Raw genomic sequence first — 19,865 nt, 5'->3', positions numbered from 1 at the left:
CTTCGAGTTCCTTGACCGAACTGCCCGATTGCTCGAGCTCCGCCTTCAGGCGCGCCACCTCCTCCTCGGAGTCAGTCGCGCGCTTCTCCGCGGCCGCCACCGCCTCTGGCCCCGACCCGGCCCGAATTTCCTCTAGCTGACGGCTCAGCTCGAAGTTGCGTTCGCTGAGGTTCCAGATTACCTGGCCAGCGTCACGCACTCGGTCCATCAGCGCCGTCAGCACACGGTCACAAGAACACTCGGGGTTAACAAAACACTTACCAGTGTCAGAAACCTCCCCGCCTTGTTAAGCATGGCCTCCGAGGGCAGGGTGTATAGGTCCCGAGCCAAGTCGGGGTGGAGCACGCCTCGAAGAAAAGCAGCCGAGGGATCTCCCCCGGCCCATACCTTGTCCCCCCGGGATAGCCCTTTCCAGCGGGCGACTAGCGGGTCGGAAGCCTCCCCCGGTGGAAGCTCGCCCATGACCAACGACCATAGAGGCTCGTCGGCCCCTGTGCGTAATCCGCACAGGTCGTCCACCGTAGGCAGGCTCAACCTCTTCCTGGCAGCCCCTTGGCTAGACCCGTCCACTCGGGAAGGCCCTTCATTCCGAACGGCCCGCTTTGCGCCAACGGTTGTCAAAGGGGTGGCCCCCGCCTTGGCTTTCCTGGGACCGGCAGTTTTCGCCTTCTTTGACGGGCGCCCCTCCAGGATCTCTAACGGAGCGTCCGCCGAGCCGGGCCACGGGTCGGCTGAGGGACGCGGAGAGAGAGCACCGGACGGGCGTGGGGAAGAAGCCGACGACGAGCGCTCACCACGGAGTGACAGAAGCTTCATTCCTACAAAGGAAACAAGCAAACTATCACAAACTGTGAGAACAGGAAAGACACAAAAAACACCCGCTATAAACATACCCCCGAAAGCCGGGCTAAGACCCGCCTCGGCCAGCCACTCCTCGGTCATAGCTCGGATGGCCTGAGAACCGGGAAAGATTGCCTGAAGCCTCATCAGGTCCCGACGCTCCTCGTCGTTCAAGTCCGGGACTGTGTTATCTATTACCCTCGCTGCCCACCGAACTCCGAAGCCCCAATCCTTCGACCAGCTAACGTAAAAAAACCGCCCCTTCCACCCGTTGTTATTCGAAGGGGCCCCCCCGACGCGAAAGCCCACCCGGGCTGACACGAAATAGCCCCCCGGCCCTCTTGAGAAGGCGGAAACAAGAGAGAAAGAGGTTTCGGGTGGGGGTGATGTTAGCGTAATAACATTCCCCTAAAAACGCTACTAGGTAACGCCATGAGTTAGGCGCCACCTGGGAAGGTGAAATCCGCCACAAAGAAAGACAGGAGACAATGATAGGGTGAAGGGGGAGGCGTAACCCGGCCTCTAGGGCATCTTGAGTCAGCGTGAAACCTCGGGGGATCGGGTCATATGACCGCTGCCCCGGATCAGGCGCAACCAGGACAAACTCCTCCGGGATGTGATAACGCTCCCGGAGCTTCTCCAGTGACGACCCACTCACCACCGAGTCAAGGTCGTGCGGCCACATTAGAGCCTCATGGGCTCGCGCCGCCTCCTCGTCTGGGGAGGGCGGAGGCGTGCTCTCCCGGACTCTATCGAGGGACAAAGGTGAAGAGACGGGCAAGAGGGACATCCTTACCGGCTTTAAAACGAACAAGAGAGACGACGAGGGAGCGACTGGGGTACGACGGCCTAGGAGAGGAGAAGGTGTGATGACAGAAAGGACGACGAGGTCCAAGGCTCAGCAGCAACATTCATAAAACTGGCCGAGTGCGCCATTTATACAGGAAAAACCCCGCCAAGAGAGACGTCCCTTCGTCTCCCCATAGCGGTCGACAGCTCATCCGCACCCTCACTCGTCGCATCGGGGAAGGCCAACGAACACCCTATCATAAATGCGGACCAGAGGTCACTGCAGGGGAAGGCCAACGGACACCTCGGCCGCATGTTCCCGAGACCACCTCCTCGGCGCGGCCAGCCCGCCCGAGACGTGTTCCTCGGCCCCATGTCCCCGAGACCACCTCCTCGGCGCGGCCAGCCCGCCCGAGACGTGCTCCTCGGCCGCATGTTCCCGAGACCACCTCCTCGGCGCGGCCAGCCCACCCGAGACGTGCTCCTCGGCCCCATGTCCCCGAGACCACCTCATCGGCGCGGCCAGCCCGCCCGAGACGTGCTCCTCGACCGCATGCTCCCGAGACCACCTCCTCGGCGCGGCCAGCCCGCCCGAGACGTGCTCCTCGGCCACATGTTCCCGAGACCACCTCCTCGGCGCGGCTAGCCCGCCCGAGACGTGCTCCTCGGCCGCATGCTCCCGAGACCACCTCCTCGGCGCAGCCAGCCCGCCCGAGACGTGCTCCTCGGCCCCATGTTCCCGAGACCACCTCCTCGGCGCGGCCAGCCCGCCCGAGACGTGCTCCTCGGCCGCATGCCTCCGAGACCACCTCCTCGGCGCGGCCAGCCCGCCCGAGACGTGCTCCTCGGCTGCATGCTCCCGAGACCACCTCCTCGGCGCGGCCAGCCTGCCCGAGACGTGCTCCTCGGCCGCATGTTCCCGAGACCACCTCCTCGGCGCGGCCAGCCCGCCCGAGACGTGCTCCTCGGCCCCATGTCCCCGAGACCACCTCCTCGGCGCGGCCAGCCCGCCCGAGACGTGCTCCTCGGCCGCATGTCCCCAAGACCACCTCCTCGGCGCGGCCAGCCCGCCCGAGACGTGCTCCTCGGCCGCATGTCCCCGAGACCACCTCCTCGGCACGGCCGGCCCGCCCGCGACGTGCTCCTCGGCCGCATGTCGCCAAAAGCACCTACGCAGCGCGGCCTATTTGCCCCGGACATGTGCCTCAATCGTGAACCGCGAAGGGAACCATCGCTTACCGATCAAAGCCACGCCTCGAATCCCCGCCGTCCGATGCCGAGCCATGGCTTCCTTTGGGGGGGGAATATGATATGGCAAAAAATGGCAGACCTCACTCCTGGCAACGTCCCCCGCACGTGGACAGGCGCGGCGCCCCAGGAAGAGCAACAAGGGTGACGGTCTGCGTCCGGACGTCAGCTTCGTTAAGCCCACAGCCCCCTCAGTTGACCCAACACAGTAGGACAAGACAGAAGTAGGTAGCGGTTGAAGCTCGCCCATACCCTGCGATTCCCCGGTCCCCTACGCAACGTCCTCGGCGATGTCGGACGCTATCAGAAGTACGGCCCCGACTGACGGGATGGCGCGACCGGTAATGCCGAGTCCCCCTATAAACACCCCCGAGCCAGAAGGAGAAGGGGGGGCGACCTCCTAGAAGAAAATCGACCTCCACGTCACTCTCTAACTTGATCGTCGGAGGGGTCGGGTGGAGCATCCCGAACCGACCTTTGTGCAGGTACCGAGCCAAGGCCCCCGTCCGGACGCGCCGAATCCCCGCCCGGAGGAAGTCGCAGCGTCGCCCCGAGACCGAAGCCGCACCCGACCGCCTTGGCAGAAACGAGCAACGCCCCAGGGAGATCCCCCCCATTCGGACCCTCGAACGAGCCGAGACGACCCCCGGGGTCACGGCTAAGAAAAAGGTGTTTACCCTAACAGACATGATGGAATGCCTACCATTAATGCAGCGGTAAGATGTTCGTGAGGAGGAGGGGAAGATAAAGTACAAGATCATAAGAGAATCCTAACCCCTTTTCATGTCCCCGAGTGTTCTATCACTTGTCTTTGTCACTTTCTCGTGTCAACAACAAACGTGAGGAGGGAGAATATCTGTATCAGTTAAATTAGAACATGTGATTTTGTTCATTCCCCAAGGAAGATTTTTAGATTAACATAAAGGACATGGATGAACCCATGACGTTGATGTCAGAATCTCTATATTAGCTTTCATGTTCTATAGTGGTATAGTATCTCAATAAGATCAAACTCGTATCTATGCTATTATGATTTAATCTCTAGCAATATGATAATCGCCTCCAGCCGAGTAAGATAAATAGGAAAAGAGATAAACTGTTTTCCTCAAACTCATTCTAAAATCAAGGATTTGTCAAATTAAGATAGAGCGATATGAATCAGACTAGAAAACATATTTGTCACCTTACATAATACTCGAGATCTTTTGTCACCATATATCATACTTGATGAGGGAAATAATGGCGACAAGACTTGAGCTGACGTCACCTGTCCCATCACGCCTTGGTCCAACTGGCCAACACGTTGACCGAGACACAATAAACATCTTGCAAAGGTCAAGTCCAACGTGCTGACCGAGGCACATTAATATCCTGCAAAGGTCAAGTCCAGCACGTTGACCGAGGCACATCAAGCAGAATACTCCCCTATAAATACCCTCTCATTCGTTGGAAGAAGATGACCGGAGGGAGACACACTCACACTCCACACTTCTACGGAGGCATCTCCTCCTCCTCCAAAAACCCCCTCCACATCGCTAACTTGGCCGTCGGAGGGGTCGGGCCGAGCGTCTCGGCCCGACCTTTGTGCAGGTACTCGATGGGGTTGACACTTCCAGGTGCTGCGGTCGACCTGCCCACCCGAGTTGCCGAACCAAGCTGCCGACCCGACATCCGGACCCCGAACCAAGCCGCGTCGGCCTCGAGGCCACGACTTAAATAGGTGCGAAGCCTTCGGAGATCCAGCGGGCTCGAGGAGCGCCCCCACGGAGATCACCGCCTTCCGGACCCGAACCAATCCCCAACGGCCCCGACGCCACGGCTAAAAAAGTTACTTACCGTAATAATACTCAAGATATTTTTGGATGGCGCTATCATTATCCTCATAACACTATTAAAACTTGTCTTGATGTACTGATAGAGCATCTTTTGACATGACCCACGTGGACCCAAATAGACAGACATGACGATGCAGACGTGGAACCTCAAGTACAATATGGCGCATAGAACACATGTGGCGGGCAGCCGCTCACCGCCCCCTCCGTACAAACGACATCATCACAGTACAACCACCTCGGAAAGCTCGGGACGGCGTTGCGCGGTGCCAATCCGTACAGGTTGGTTAACACTCATCCAGAAGTTTAAGTCGACCGCCTAAGGAGTCGACCGTAATAAATTGATCCCGTACAACTAACTCATCCTCGTAGGTATAAAAGCTAATCCTCCCTAATCAGGAAGGGGAGGCACTTCGAACACTCAACTCTCTCTCATTCCACCAAAAGCTAACTTAAATTTTGGAGTGGTCAAGTCACGAAATTCCCCTCTCGATCCCGACATGTGTGCAAGAGCTCAGTGACCGAGAAGCATGCCACTCGTCAATAGAGAAGATCGTGCTTGGGGGACGAGGCTCGAACCTGACCCGATGCTCACCCTCACCACTCAAGTATCCACGTGGGCGACCATGCGTATCCCGATCGAGCTGTGTTGACACCAAAAGGCCACTCGTTAAGAGAGAAGATCGCACCCATGGGACGAGGCTCGAACCTGACCCGACCCGACCCGATGCTCACCCTCACCATTCGAGCATCCATGTGGGCGACCTTGCGAATCCGGGATCGGACCGAGCCATGCTAACACCTCGACCACGACGTAAAGGTTCACTAACACGTGCTAAAATAACGAATGAGGTAATTCCATGATAAAAATGGGATAATCGAGTTTCTTCCTTAGTTTCTCTCCTTCACCCAGGATGGTTGGAAAAGCCTTTGACTCCCCCTTTTATTTTGCTGATTCGACTTGATGTCATTGGGTATCATCGTTAATCTTCGAGATACTTAGGAGCATTGTTTATATTTTCAATAAATTTTCTAATAAATAAATGATGATGATACGATATATATTGGATAAAATTTTGAACCTTTAACATTTGGTAAGAATGTCTAGTATATCAATATCCGAGCAGTTCTTAATTGCATAAAAACATATCGAACGATGTTTCAAATCTTAAACTTTTAATGAGAAATATTTATTTTGGAACATTTAGTTTTTTTTAATATATTTCTTCTTTTTTAATAATACAATCGAATATTTTAATCAACAGAGTTTTTCACTTACGCTTACGATTTTAAAGTTAACATCTTTCCGAAACAGTTTTCGTCAAAATCGATTTGATCGTATTAAGAATTTTTTAAACCGATGTAATCTTTCCGTTGTACTAATTCACCCCCTCTTAGTGCCGACTTATTCATAGCAATGATAGTATGTTAACTTTGTACACTAAATATAATGAGATAGATTCACTTCATGGTAAATGTAAATTATAAATAAATTTTATAAATGAGATAGATGCACTAAATATAATGAGGTGGTGATTTATCGGTGATAAATCACCATCTCTTGGTCACCTACTTGCGTGGATACATGCGCATGTGATCTCTTAGTCACCTTTGTATGTGGGCCCCCTCACTTGTTGCTTGTTACCCTCGTTCACACTTAATCGCTTTTGCCTCTGCATCCACCCTTGGTCACCAATAAGTGTGCCCTTGGCTATGTCCACCTCTATTCTATTGTCCCGACGCTATGCTTGCATCATTAGAGGAGTTCAAATCAAATCATAAAACTGAATCAAACTTGAATCGAACCAGTTTCGACTAAACTGGTTCATCAATAATTCAACTTCGGAGACTATAAATGGTTCAAGTCTGGGAGGGTACTCTTCTTTGGTTGGGTTAACTACTTAACCAAACTGAATTGATTGTAATTTAAAAAAAATACTAACTCAATCCGCCCTCAAAAACATTAAAATTCATTTTTGAACTCAACAAGTTCACCGCTCTTCTTTTGTCTTGGCTGTTCTTCCTCGTCGTCTCTTTCTTGGTCTTGCTCTCTCGTCTCAGGTATAAATCATATTTTTAATATATATTAAAAAAATAGTTAAAATCAATTAATCAAAACAGATTAATCGATTTTGAATTGGTAATGTTAATTAGGTATGAAATGATTCTAATTTGAAGCACCTTGATTTAATCGAGCCAAATTATTATTATTTTTTAATTTGGTTTGATTCGAATCTCCTTGAACACCCATACGCATTATCGCCCTGGCCTCCATTCCATATTCCTCTATTGTCATCGTCGTTCTCATCGGTACGTCTTACTTGTAACATCTGCTAAAATCGACGACGAGGGTAATTGTGACTATGAGCGAAGAGATGGGTGTGCACCCTTGCTTGTAACACCCTTTGCTAAGGTGATGACGAGGTTAACGGGATGACAGAGCAATGTCAGTTGGATCAGTGGCGTAAAGACAACTACATATGCCATAGAGCTAGGGGATAAAAATGTTAACTATTTTAAAATTATGAGCTTTTTTTACAGAACTCGGGCATTTTAACATGGAAGCAAAACAAAATAGACTTGAGAAAATGGACACAAAAAAAAATAGACTTGACAAAATGGGCATTGGTCGGTGGATGCACGTGGTCCAAACAACCAAAATGTCTTCCTTTGGTCAACAAACCATCACCGTCGATCTATGAACGAACGGCAGATCTTGCTTTGCTCGTAAATATCAAGGCGTATCTAACAGTTAGAGCGCAAGAAAGATGTGAGGCGTCACCCACTTTCCGTGCCCCGGTTGGAGGAGCCCAAGCAAAATTAGAAAGAACGGTGAGGATGTAACGATGTCCTGATCCAACGACCCACATCAAAAGGTCGGTTGCCGCCCCATAGAAAGCTTGTGTCCGGGTCTCAGGTAGGACAGCCATGTCGGTCCTGCTGTCGGCAATTTTTGGCCACCAAAGCAAGCAAAGCTTTATTCATCCTTGATATTGTATAAAAACAGGAGCAGTGCCTCGAACGATATAGCCCAAGGGAGAGGACGAGAGGAGGAGAGAGGGGAGGGGGAGGGGAGGGGAAGAGGCTGTCCGCCTTGTATCATCTTGTAGTTGGGCGTTTGATGCATGATAGCTTTGTTTGTTTGAAGGTCATTGTTGCTGTTCCGTCTAACATCTGACCTTTGTCCTTGTTTGTAATCTATAGGAGTAGAAGAAGCAGCCGTTTCAGTCTGTGCTACTTTGGTATATATGTCTTCATATATTTTCGTGTGACAGATGTTTACGTTGCGCAAATATATAGACCTTGTGCGAAGAAGTTTCAGGGGTTATCGATCTTAGTTTTTGATGAGATCGTTGATGATTCCTCGTTGCTGATCGGAAATATATATAGTTTTCTTTCTTCCCATTAACAAGTTATTTCTTTTCCTCTATTTAGTGAGTCAATGGAGGGTATTCTGATAGATAAATACTCATATAGTAACTCTTTTAATCCTTATTCTCCTATGTCTTCCTTGAATCACCCGATCACGGATGGTGAGACGAGTGCTTATGGATCATATGTATCCCATCCGCGGCCGCTGCAGCTTTATTCCTCCCTTCCTTCTTTCTCTTCTTCTCCTTTTCCACTGCTTAGACCGCCTCTCCTTCCTCTACCTCCTCCCTCTGTGTCTGCAACACTTCCATCACCCGGCAAGAAGATAAATGCTACGAACACAACACACAACATCAGCAGTGTTAGGTCAAGAGATCGAAGGAAGAAACAAAGGCCCGCGGCAAACTCGAAGAAGGAGCCACCGTTGTCGACGTCGATCGCAACTAAGCTGTGTCAGCCAAACAATAACGAAGCAAGGAAACAAATAACGAAGACAAGCGCTTCGCAGGTGGTGAAAGTGAAACCCGGGCGGCGCGCAGAAGAACAGGTCTACTCGCTCTCGCCACCTCCAAGTAGCCTACCACTACCAAGTTTTGCCCTCACGAGGCCGAGGACTGCAGCAAGTGGCGATGGTGGTCGTGGTGGTAAAGGTGCAATGCACGGCGGCGCCACCCATGGGCTCCGTCTCCTCCTCCGGCTTTAGAGACGTCAAGCCACGTCCTTCCTCTTCTCTTTCATGGTCGGTTTGGCGCTTTGTGAGGAGGACCATGCAGCCGATGGTTTTCGTTTCTTTTCTTTGAAGATAAAAGGTGGAAAGTAGAAGGGTGACGTAGAGAAAATTTAGCTTCGATTGTTATGTGCTCCTTTACTTACTTTTCCAATTCCTTTCTTTACTACAATAAGTCTGAAATTATGTATACATATTTATCTTTGCATCTTTGTTTCTATTGGACTGCGAGTCTGTAGAAAAAAGTTTACTGTCTATAGAGTTCATATCTTTGTTCCTATAGAAGTTTCAGCCCTCGTATACATATGCTTCTTCTCAAGCACGTAGGCACACATGATTGCCAATAGAGCACAGCCGCGGTCATGATCCGGTGGTGGCCGCCGCGCCGCTTCCGACCAAATGGACTGGCCGCCAGCGTCCGTCCTCAAGGTGGGGAGGCTTTGTCCACAGTAGACACCCTCCACCACTAATACGGAAGGCAGCCCACTCCACCCCCACGCACAACCGAGCACCAGCTTGCTGCGCCTTTTGCCGTTTACCGTATCAATCACCGGCTAACCACAACATTTCATCCCATCTACGTAAAAATGTGACTCGAAATAATGCACACCACTGTGAACCATATACTAAGACACTACTGCCACTTGTGTATACATTTAGATGGAGACTGCGTAACATGATAGCCGAAAAGAAGCTCATTTTTGGGCTCCTCATCAGATGACGGAGATCGAGATGTCTAAAGGAATCTATGCTATATCTGCACAGGCAATGGCATAACGCAACCCCTACTGTTCTGTTTCTGCAGAAAAGAAAGGGAAGAACATGGCATAGGGATTGTCTCTCAAAATGATGAAGTGCAGCTCCTTTTAAGTGTGTTTCTTTTGGGTAGATTCATTGCCAAACGAAGCTGCCCACAATAGAAGAATTAATCAAACAAAAATATAATTGAAAGGTAATTCCAGATCCCAAAAAATGGAAAAGCTTGGAACTTGTAGCAAGAGGCAGATGTTCTTGATCACGAAAGACATAAATGTTTCCTTGAACTAGCAAAGTTACCTCCTCATATTGCTTCTTCAGTTTGGCGTTCTCCTCCTTCAGATGTGAGACCTCCAACTCCAGCTCATTAGTATAGGCCTGCAGCCAGGTTGACAAAGTCTCATACAGAAAGATCAAACACTTCAGTTGAAATGGAGAGAAAGAAAGATGCCATGCCTGTTTCCTTGCGCGTGATCGGGCTGCAGACTCCCGGTTCTTGATCAATCTCTGAAAGCGACGGTCGACACCAACGGTGGGGTTTTCTCGTAACCGCTGCTTCTTGGAGCAGAATGAGAAAAGCCCAGTGGGCGACGGCGGACCTGCCATCACAGAGGAGAATGCAGAGGAGATAATGGAGGCGTTGTGGCTGCTAGAGGTTGAATCGGAGTGGGTCTTGGGGTCAGGTCCCAGGTACTGCAACTCCATCCCGGAGTTCAAACTGAAGGCCGTCTGAGGGAGGGCAGGAGGGGTTGGAGGTAGCGGCAGCGGTAGCTCCTCGACTGCAGGCGGCGAGATGGTGAGGGGCCTGCTCGATGGTCCGGCGAGAAAGTCCTGCAACATCATGTCCCTGAAGGAAGGTGAGGAGTTTGCGTGGTGGTGATGGCGACCGTAACCATGGTGTTCCAAGGGTGTGATGGCCCTCTCCCTGTTGAGGGCGGTGACAGTGATGTCTTTCCACACCTCCTCCATGGTCCTCCTTGGCGTTTCTGAGATGAGCAGAGAAGAGTTGGAAGAAGACGACCTTGAGGAAGAGGACACCATCCTGTGGAGGGTGCTGCTGTTGGTCTCGTGGATGTTGTCTTGCACCAAGGACGACCACATGCGTGACTGAATGAAGTCTGCGGACGGAGGCCGTAAGCATGGGAGAAGAGGCTCACTCAAACCTCTTCCTGTGATGTGAAGGATCGCCAGGCTTGACACGAGGACCTCTAGGATCAATTAGGTAGTCATCAATTCTTCTTCTCCTGCAAATTGCTGTCACTCGTTTCCTTGCAGAAAAATAAAGGTGATTCACCGGACAATTGTGCACATCGTCCCTTACGTATGATTCACAATATCCAAGACCACATGGAAGAGATCTGTTTGACCAATGTCTAAGGCACTGACACTGCTGCATTCGATTGCGATCCCCAATATAACTGATGTTTTTGCTTTCGAAAGAGCAGCGTCTTTTGCATTGGTCTGATGTGTTAGGTATGAATGACGGCATTAGGTAGGCAAAGAATAACACAACCCTCTTCGGATGTGACTGGTCTCTGTGGTGATTATACCGTGCTAGATTCGAAGGGAATAACACAAGCAAACAAATAGGGCGCAAAGAGACTTCATGTACACTGTTTCCAGCTCGCGTGGGTGCATGCCAGTGCCGTCACTGTAGGAAACAGCAGAGATCGCCCAAAGAATCCAAAGAATCTATCATCCCACGCAGCTCTCTCTCAAACCTGTGCAGTGGGCCTCAATGTCATCCTTAAGGCCATTGGTAAGTGAAGGGAGACCTATGCCAGGACTAAGCACGGTGCGAGAAGAAACAGTGGCGGGACATGATGGAGTTAAACACGAGCTCATTAATGGAGGTGCGGGCTGCATTGCTGCTGTGTTCTCTACATGCTACACGGGACAGCGACTCTGTTATATGAGGTATAACATGAAGGGATGAGAGTCTGAGGAAACTTGAGCTAGTAAACCCAAGTATTTCTGGTCCATTTCCTTTTCCAATTCTAGGAGAAGAACCTTCTCTCTCTCGTATTGCAATTGGCGAAAACAATATAGGGAAAAAACCTGATGCAGCTGCTTGAAAAGGAGGAGAGAGAGGTTGATGAAGGGCAGCTGCTTTATACAACTGTCATGCCGTCTAATAGGAAAAGGAATTGCCGTCTAATCCGATCTTTAATGCAGATTGACAGATAAAAGAATTCAACACCATCACTCGTAGAAGAAATGGACAATAATAGGAGTCCTAGCCTCTCCCTATGACCTTTTTCACGTGGTATCTACAGAAAGAATTGGGCTGCCATGGCCTAGATGCTTTACCTCCTTCAACCTTTTGAGCGAGTCACAGTAAAAAGAAGAAAACCTATCAGCTATTTCCATCGTTTACCTAGAGGTCAACATGGACAGCTTGTGCTACTGAACACAGAGACAGATGCTTCGACAGCCTCTGCTCTGCCAATTGAAGGCCATTAAGCGGCTGATTGGCTGTTTGCAAGTAAAATAACTTCAATTACTGGTTACAGACAACGTCGCATGCATGGCCTTACTTACATTGTGCTACAGACAAGGAGGTTAATCAGATTGGAAGTCAACCAAGAACTAATCCAAGATATGGAATGATCAGGTCTTGCCCAAATGGTTGGTTGGTCGTCCGCATCAGGTTGCAGAGTTTTACGTCGAAACCTCCTCAAGGAATATGACACACAATTCTCTCAATGTAGGATCGCATATTCCGTTGTATGAAATGAGAGATCGAATGCATGATTTCCTCCTACTGCTGAAAGGAAAAGCATGAGAGTACTGGCGCTGCCATGAAAGGTTGTCTTCTTTAGTTTCATTTATTCCCATCTAACAGTGTTCAGTCCAATGAGAAGATTTGGGTTTGGGAGGACTAATTTGAGAGTGGAAATCAAAGACAGACAGCCGACCACACCAGTGGCACCTTCTGGCTTCCAATGATTGACCACTAACCCTTGCCTGCACTGAGCATATTCTCCACACATGCAGAGAAACAGCTGCCAGAGGAGGCACACTGCCATTGTCTCATATCGTTGATTTATCAATAGTTGATTTGGTACAGAATTTGGAAGATGTCTAAAGTAGTTGCTTGCATGATCATTCAAACTGCAGCAAAAAAAAAAATATGTGCACACTTCTCGGACCTCCCAACCCAAAAATATGTGCTGCAGTTGATGTCAATCCTTAAGAATGATTCGAAAGTTTACTTTAGTCGATATACTTAAACCATCAAACCTCATCTCCATGTCTTCATTGTAGTCCAAGTGATGGGGCTGTGAAGAGTTGATGTGTCAAGACCTGATGGCAAACTTTTAATTGTTTGTCAACAGTAAGTGCAGTACTATGCGTTATGATGGCGATTGAAGTTGTATTATCGATGCCTATCACCACCAAACAGTCATTTGGAGTACAAAACCAAACAAAACGATATCCCCGTGGATTCAAACGGTCGTGATGATTGATGCTGTGAGCTAATCATCATGGTTTTATAGTATGTCCGGCTATTTTGGTGGTGATCGATTGATCGAGCATACGTGGCATTCTGGCGTTGGCAATTAAAAGAGTTCCGTGATTGAGGGCAAACAGTCGGTGACGTTGGCAGAGGGCAACGGGCGGCGCGTAGTTCGATTCGTCGTCTGCTTGGGGAAATGGTGCGCGGCTTTGTGACTGGCCTCGCGTGTTAATCACCCAATGGACATGAGTCATAAAGTTTACGTTGGGCCCCACTTTACTGGCTCAGGTTTGTCTGGCCTTTAGAATGTTTGCTGTCCGAGGAGGCGCAGCTGACTCACAGACGACTGCCGTCCTTTTCTTCACGGTAAAAGAAGAAGCAGAAGAATCCGGAAACGACCGGACGCCTTCGGCGAACAGAAGCGCGACGCCCGTAGGGCGTGGCGATGCCCCCATTGGACCAGTGTGGTGTTGGCTGTTCGCGGAAGGAATCGAGTTCATGTCATACGGGCGTCGCGATGCCCCCATTGGACCAGTGTGGTGTTGGCTGTTCGCGGAAGGAATCGAGTTCATGTCAATCCCTAATCAAAGGGCCAATCCGGGCCCCACGCGCGCCTTACCACCAGGCACCATTTGCACCACACACTTACCGACTCCTGTCGGTGTTGGACCAAGCGGCCCTTTGTTTGGCGCAGTCCCGCTTGAAGTCGATCATTGCTTTATTTGGGATCGCTTCAACTCGGGGCTCGATGTGTCCGTGAATAAAAAAAAGAGAGTTCTTTTTCTTTTTTTTCTTCTCTCTGTTGACGATAATTAAATCCAAAAGCTGCACACTGTTGGGTTGTAAAGGTCGGAAGAGCCAATCGATGACACGCTAACCCCTCTCTCTCTCTCTCTCTCTCTCTCACAGCGAATCCAGTTTCATATACCGCTTCGTTCAGAAACGAGCTGAGACACGAGAGCTCACATGGTCTCGCTGTCACGGGGCCCACCCTCACCGCCAACCCCTTTAATGACGACAACCACCATGACACACAATCCAACAGCTATATCGGGTTGGAAACCGGAGCTAAAACTGCCGTTCACGTGAAGCTTCTCTTGCTACATACTCAATGCTGTGATACCTGCTTCCCTGAGTACTCGCGGGATTGCAATACATACGTCGCTTTCTTTTTATTATTATTATTATTATTTAGGTGAGCCACAGGGTAGAGCCTGTTCTTATCCTTTAAACCCCCCTCACCCTCGCCTTCCATCTGAGACCACAGGGCCAACGAGTAGCAGTGCTCAGAGCGAGAGTTGTGAGCAAGACACAGGCGGGTCGTCATGTCGAAGGAGGTCAGTGAGGCCGAGCAGGCGCCGGCAAAGGACTACAGGGACCCGCCGCCGGCGCCGCTTCTGGATTTCGGCGAGCTCCGTCTCTGGTCCTTTTACCGCGCCCTCATCGCTGAGTTCGTGGCCACGCTGCTCTTCCTCTACGTCACCATCGCCACCGTCATCGGCCACAAGGAGCAGAACGCCGCCGACCAGTGCAGCGGGGTTGGCATTCTTGGCATCGCGTGGGCCTTTGGTGGCATGATCTTCATCCTTGTCTACTGCACGGCCGGCATCTCTGGTTCCTCCTTCATCCACCTCTCCGGCTTTGACCTGAAAGCTCAACTTTTACAGTTCCGTCGTAATTCCTGCTTTGCCTGGTGTTTTTAGGGGGACACATCAACCCGGCGGTGACCTTCGGGCTGTTCCTGGCGAGGAAGGTGTCGCTGATACGGGCGCTGCTGTACATAGTGGCGCAGTGCTTGGGAGCCATCGTTGGTGTAGGGATCGTGAAGGGGATCATGAAGCACCAGTACAACTCCCTCGGTGGTGGAGCCAACGAGGTCGCATCCGGCTACTCCAAGGGCACCGCCCTTGGAGCCGAGATCATCGGCACCTTCGTCCTCGTCTACACCGTCTTTTCCGCCACCGACCCCAAGCGCAGCGCCCGCGACTCCCACGTCCCCGTACGTAATTGAAAGCTGCAGAGTCGTATCTCCACTTAGTTTCTTGTCTTCGTGCTCTTCTTGAAAGGAGTTTTCGACTTGTATTGCTTGCAGGTGTTGGCACCACTCCCCATCGGCTTTGCTGTGTTCATGGTGCACCTCGCCACCATCCCCATCACCGGTACCGGCATCAACCCCGCTCGGAGCTTAGGTGCTGCAGTGATCTACAACCAGGACAAGCCCTGGGATGATCATGTGAGCTTATTTACTACCCCTATCCTTCCATGGTTATGGTATATTTGGACGTGGAATGACTTTTAATGGGTGGTGCGTGCAGTGGATCTTCTGGGTGGGTCCGTTCGTAGGAGCGTTGGCCGCGGCGGCGTACCACCAGTACATCCTGAGGGCAGCGGCTATCAAGGCCCTGGGATCCTTCCGGAGCAACCCCACCAACTGAGGAGGGCAGGGAGGAGCAGCAGCAGCAGAGAAGGGTGGCTCTTTCTCCTCTGTTTCCATGCATCTGTGTGTATGATGATTTGTATGTGAGGTCTTGGAGAGAGTGAGGACTGGTTCTGATTTCTTTCTTCTATTTTGCGTTGTTTCTACTCACTTCTCTTCCTTCTCATGTGTTGTAATGTATGGAGGATGTGTGATTGTCTGATTGATTCTAGCCACTGTTGCTCCTTTACTCAGTGATCGTATACATCTTTAATTTGCCCTCGAGTGGTTTTATCATTCGAGTAATTAATCGCCCTAACATTCTCCACCCAACCTAACATTCTCCTTTTCTTTTGAGTTGTCCTCCACTTAGCCTCCACCACACCTTTTCCTTTTTTTTTTTATCTCCCCTTCTAACTTTACCCATTGCTAGCTTTTTGTTCTAAAGAATCCCTCTTCACCTTCTTTGTGCGACGGAAGATAAAAACAAAGTAGTAGCAGAGGTCTTTTGCATTGAGAAAACCGAAAGGCTCATACCCCTCAGCCCCCCCCCCCCCCCCCCCAAAAACCATAAAGAAGAACTGCGAAAGCTGTGTGATTGTGTGGAGGTTTTGTGTTGGCCCTGCAGCAGCAGCTCTGTGAAGCCCGAGGGTAGCAGCTGCACTTGGCCTGCAGCTTTGACGAAGAAAAAGGAACAGGTGGAAGAGAGGAGAAACATTGAGCACGGTGAATCGAATAAGGCCAGCTTATTGTCTTGCTCTGCCTTGCTGTAAAAGATGTCGAGATGTTACCATATGTTCCGATAACGTCAAGACTAGTGGAGCCTGTCCTTGCAGGTTGGCTGTCATTGCGGTGCTTTGCCCAAGGTTCACATGGCCGTTTGTCAGCCTTTGCTACCTGCCCACACCAGTCCAGAGTCCTCTGATGTGCTCTTCTTTCTCACGATGACGACCATTATGCTCTTTCAGATCTTCCAAACTTAAAAAGTTGATCATCGAATATTATGCCGAGAGTGTTATAATCAGATCATGCAAACTTCTTCTAAGAAAACAAATCAAGTAGATAATGATGTGACAGCACTCGTCCTCGCGATTTCAAAGGAATAAAAAAGAAGACCCGGCCTCAGCTGGCTTCCAACATGCCCTCATTATGACTGATGGATCTTTCTCGAGCATGTGACGTGATGGGACACATCAATGCTTCCACGCGTTGCAGCTCTTTGCAATGGCATGGTGTGACACATACCGATGCTCACAGCATCGCATGCTGTCTGCGAATGATGATGCCGCTCACCTTAAACACGAGAAACAGGACCACAATTCCAGCCTTCTTTGCACCTCCCTCAGCTTTCTCGCTCTTTTAACGTTTCCCTGCTCTTCGAATACAGTTTTCCATCAAGAAAACCAATCATAAGGCTCAGTTGTAGCATCCTCTAAAGTTTCAACTGCAGATGATTACAGATGTTTGTTGATCAACTTAAAACAATTTAATAATGTGGGAAATATTGTCGGACTTGAGTTTAGACAAGGAGGAAGGTGGCGAACCACACATCACTGTCTTCCTCCTACCAAATCCTTCCTGCTCCTATGTCTCCAAGTCATCGAAGGTAGATTATGTTAGGGGATTCGAAATCAACTCGAGTCCAACGTTCTAGTTTGACAAAAGATTCTATACAAAATAATCAAACATATTTAATAGACATTCTTTTGATTCTTCAATTGGTAGAGTGGTGGAAAACGAATCATCTAGGATTAGGATTATCGCATGTAGGTTCATATTCATAAGACGATGAGACATTGATTGATATGTTACACCCATTTGTATCCATTTATTCGTTGTCGACTGCACAATAATCTGAAAACAAATCTTTATCGGGTTTTGTATGCTTTATTGATAATTATTTTCTATGCTTTGCTTTTCTCTAGAGTCATGTGTAGCCTTGTCTCATCATTTCTATGAACTCTTCATGATTGGTTCTATATCCTGTCCAAAGCAACAGATATTATACTTATTTAATACACAAGAATACATGTACTACTGATGAGCAAGAAGGGAACTATACCTTATTGAAAAAGTGAATTTAGTACATCAATCCATATTTTAAATATAAATATATTAATAATTATAAAATATATTATTTTCTATATTACTCGTACATTATTGTTTCAAAAGATGTTATATTTTTTTTAATAATCAAATAAAAATATTAAAATATTGGCACTTGCATGACATCTTATTTGAAATATGAGAATTTCAAATCATCATGACATTTGGACAATTTATTCTAATTATTTATTTGGTAGATGGCATCAATATTTTATTTTAATATTTTTAGTACATTTTCAAGATTTTCATTACATATTTCACTTGAAAGTGAGCAAGAACTATTCTCAGAATACTAGAAACTTTGGATCTCATATCATAGTTACAATGATTTTGGATTAAGTTACCCTATTATAGGTAATGAAATCAAAATAATATAAGCTTCTTTTTTTTTTCTCATGAACTTATCAGTCCAAAGACTATTTCGACCAATTAGGTGTATCTTTTATCATTCATGATATTTAAGCTATCAGAAAAACAAAATCAAAACATAATTTTTAGAGAGAAAATTCGTTTTTAATTTTAATTTTAATTTTAATTTTATATTTTTATTGCAATGATAAAATTATTCATTTGAGATTTGAGAAATCATCGTTTGAATCATTAAAATAATATCTTAAAGGAAGACTGTATTGATCATTCTCAAACTCCGCATAGACTTCGTATTGATTGTAATTTAGGAAGTCAATTTTTTTTTTACATATAAAACATAATTATTTATTTATTGCAAAACTGCCCTTTTAGAATCCCCTAAATTAAGGTGTGTCAATTAGCCATTAATCCACGCACGCAACTGCAGAATCGAATGTTGGCGACGCTAAGCGGCTATCGAGCAGTCTCCCGTCGACAACGAACCCTTCCTTTCCCTTCCCCGTCTCGCTCTCCGATCGCTTGGTCGACGGGAACACAAGAAATGGGAAGCGTGACGGTGTACGGCCCTGCCATCTCCCCCGCCGTCTCCAGAGTCCTAGCCTGCCTCCTCGAGAAGGACGTCGTCTTCAACCTCGTCAACATCGACATGTCCAAAGCCCAGCACAAGTCCCCCGACTTCCTCAAGATACAGGTCGCCTCGCCCCCATCCCCTTCTCCTCTTCTTCGCCACCGTCTCACTCCTCCTCTTAAATTTGGTGTATCTGATCCTTGGCAGCCGTTCGGCCAAGTCCCCGCCTTCCAGGATGAGCACACCACCCTGTTCGGTCAGTATCGATTTCTTCCTCTTTCGATTTCATTACCATATGCTCTGGTTTAGAACCTTTCCCAATGCATTTTGATGCGAGCGTGAAGAGTCGAGGGCGATCTGCCGCTACATCTGCGACAAGTACGCTGACCGGGGCAACCGGAGCCTCCTCGGGCGCAGAGGCGGCGGGCTGGTGGAGCGGGCGCACGTGGAGCAGTGGCTGGAGGCCGAGGGCCAGAGCTTCAACCCGCCCAGCTCCACGTTGGTGTTCCAGCTGGCCTTCGCCCCCCAGATGGGGCTGCCGCAGGACGCGGCCGCAATCCTGCTGAACGAGGGCAAGCTGGCCAAGGTGCTCGACGTCTACGAGCGCCGGCTCGAGGAAAGCAGGTTCCTCGCCGGGGACGTGTTCTCGCTCGCCGACCTCTCCCACCTCCCTAATGGCCATTACGTTAGGGCCGGCGGGAAGGTTGAGCTCTTCACGTCGAGGAAGAATGTGGCCAGGTGGTGGGAGGAGATCTCCATGCGGCCGTCATGGCAGAAGGTCGTCGAAATGCAGCGCGCCCCACCTTCATTTTGATCACTGTTTTCAGATTTGAGCTCGATCACGTATGAAACTAATAAGAGCTTCGATCATGGCTCAATATAACAAAGGATACTCTTGTTCTTAGTGCTATGAGCATTGTTCTATTCTATACTACTACTCAGACTGGTATTTCCTTTAGAGTTCCTAATTGTGTTTGTTGCATTTCCTTCTTAATAAAGCATATGTTGGAAAATTTTGCATGAATTCTCTGCATCCTTCTTAACATTGAACGATAGCATGCAGCATTTCAGATAGAATATGACAACATTGAAGGTTTTGGAACACAGCCTCCACGGATATTGCCAGACTGCTAACTTGCATGCAAAACATGACACATAAACCACCTTTCATTTTACCCGGAGACGTCTCAAGAACAGCATCTGCGTCTATAATCCACATTTATAGTGAAGAAAGCCTCAGTTTTAGTTCCACGGTAAGAATTGCATGGAAAGCGTTGTAACAGTGGAACGAAGGACAAGTCCAACGATTACGCTGTTCCTGTCTCTCCTTTTTCTTTAGCAGAAACACCGTCAGTGTCAGTGGCAGAGTAATGAGACACGAA

General features: G+C 48.9%; 3 protein-coding genes across 3 annotated transcripts; 2 read left to right on the top strand and 1 right to left on the bottom strand.

Moving 5' to 3' along the window:
• Positions 1-9,044: 9,044 nt before the first annotated feature.
• On the bottom strand, positions 9,045-10,926 carry LOC103975820 (protein FD-like). The gene is made up of 3 exons (XM_009390910.3): positions 10,021-10,926; positions 9,865-9,942; positions 9,045-9,715 (listed from the first exon to the last, which is right to left on the bottom strand). The coding sequence occupies exons 1-3, from the start codon at positions 10,663-10,665 to the stop codon at positions 9,650-9,652; spliced, it is 789 nt and encodes a 262-aa protein (XP_009389185.2). The 5' UTR covers positions 10,666-10,926; the 3' UTR covers positions 9,045-9,649.
• Positions 10,927-14,253: 3,327 nt separating this feature from the next.
• Positions 14,254-15,694, top strand: LOC135605693 (aquaporin PIP2-7-like). Its single transcript, XM_065096090.1, has 4 exons — positions 14,254-14,638; positions 14,728-15,023; positions 15,117-15,257; positions 15,340-15,694. The coding sequence occupies exons 1-4, from the start codon at positions 14,350-14,352 to the stop codon at positions 15,457-15,459; spliced, it is 846 nt and encodes a 281-aa protein (XP_064952162.1). The 5' UTR covers positions 14,254-14,349; the 3' UTR covers positions 15,460-15,694.
• A 2,633-nt stretch (positions 15,695-18,327) lies between these two features.
• Positions 18,328-19,507, top strand: LOC135605001 (glutathione S-transferase-like). The gene is made up of 3 exons (XM_065094667.1): positions 18,328-18,606; positions 18,691-18,739; positions 18,828-19,507. Exons 1-3 carry the CDS (start codon positions 18,349-18,351, stop codon positions 19,295-19,297), a joined length of 777 nt encoding a protein of 258 aa, XP_064950739.1. The 5' UTR covers positions 18,328-18,348; the 3' UTR covers positions 19,298-19,507.
• The last annotated feature ends 358 nt before the right edge of the window (positions 19,508-19,865 follow it).

Source organism: Musa acuminata, chromosome BXJ2-2 (genome assembly GCF_036884655.1).
Source record: "Musa acuminata AAA Group cultivar baxijiao chromosome BXJ2-2, Cavendish_Baxijiao_AAA, whole genome shotgun sequence".
NCBI lineage: Eukaryota > Viridiplantae > Streptophyta > Magnoliopsida > Zingiberales > Musaceae > Musa > Musa acuminata.
The sequence above is the reverse complement of the archived record's forward strand: the minus strand, read 5'-3'. Positions and strand labels throughout refer to the sequence as shown.

Excerpts from the sequence above, each read along its gene's own strand:
- LOC103975820 (XM_009390910.3), bottom strand. The coding sequence starts at position 10,665 with ATGTGGTCGTCCTTGGTGCAAGACAACATCCACGAGACCAACAGCAGC. Across the intron at positions 9,943-10,020 it reads GATCACGCGCAAGGAAACAG|GCCTATACTAATGAGCTGGA; the intron begins GCATGGCATCTT and ends ACCTGGCTGCAG. Across the intron at positions 9,716-9,864 it reads TGAAGAAGCAATATGAGGAG|CTTCGTTTGGCAATGAATCT; the intron begins GTAACTTTGCTA and ends TATTGTGGGCAG.
- LOC135605693 (XM_065096090.1), top strand. The coding sequence starts at position 14,350 with ATGTCGAAGGAGGTCAGTGAGGCCGAGCAGGCGCCGGCAAAGGACTAC. Across the intron at positions 14,639-14,727 it reads CTGCACGGCCGGCATCTCTG|GGGGACACATCAACCCGGCG; the intron begins GTTCCTCCTTCA and ends TGGTGTTTTTAG. Across the intron at positions 15,024-15,116 it reads CCCGCGACTCCCACGTCCCC|GTGTTGGCACCACTCCCCAT; the intron begins GTACGTAATTGA and ends TATTGCTTGCAG.
- LOC135605001 (XM_065094667.1), top strand. The coding sequence starts at position 18,349 with ATGTTGGCGACGCTAAGCGGCTATCGAGCAGTCTCCCGTCGACAACGA. Across the intron at positions 18,607-18,690 it reads CCGACTTCCTCAAGATACAG|CCGTTCGGCCAAGTCCCCGC; the intron begins GTCGCCTCGCCC and ends GATCCTTGGCAG. Across the intron at positions 18,740-18,827 it reads TGAGCACACCACCCTGTTCG|AGTCGAGGGCGATCTGCCGC; the intron begins GTCAGTATCGAT and ends GCGAGCGTGAAG.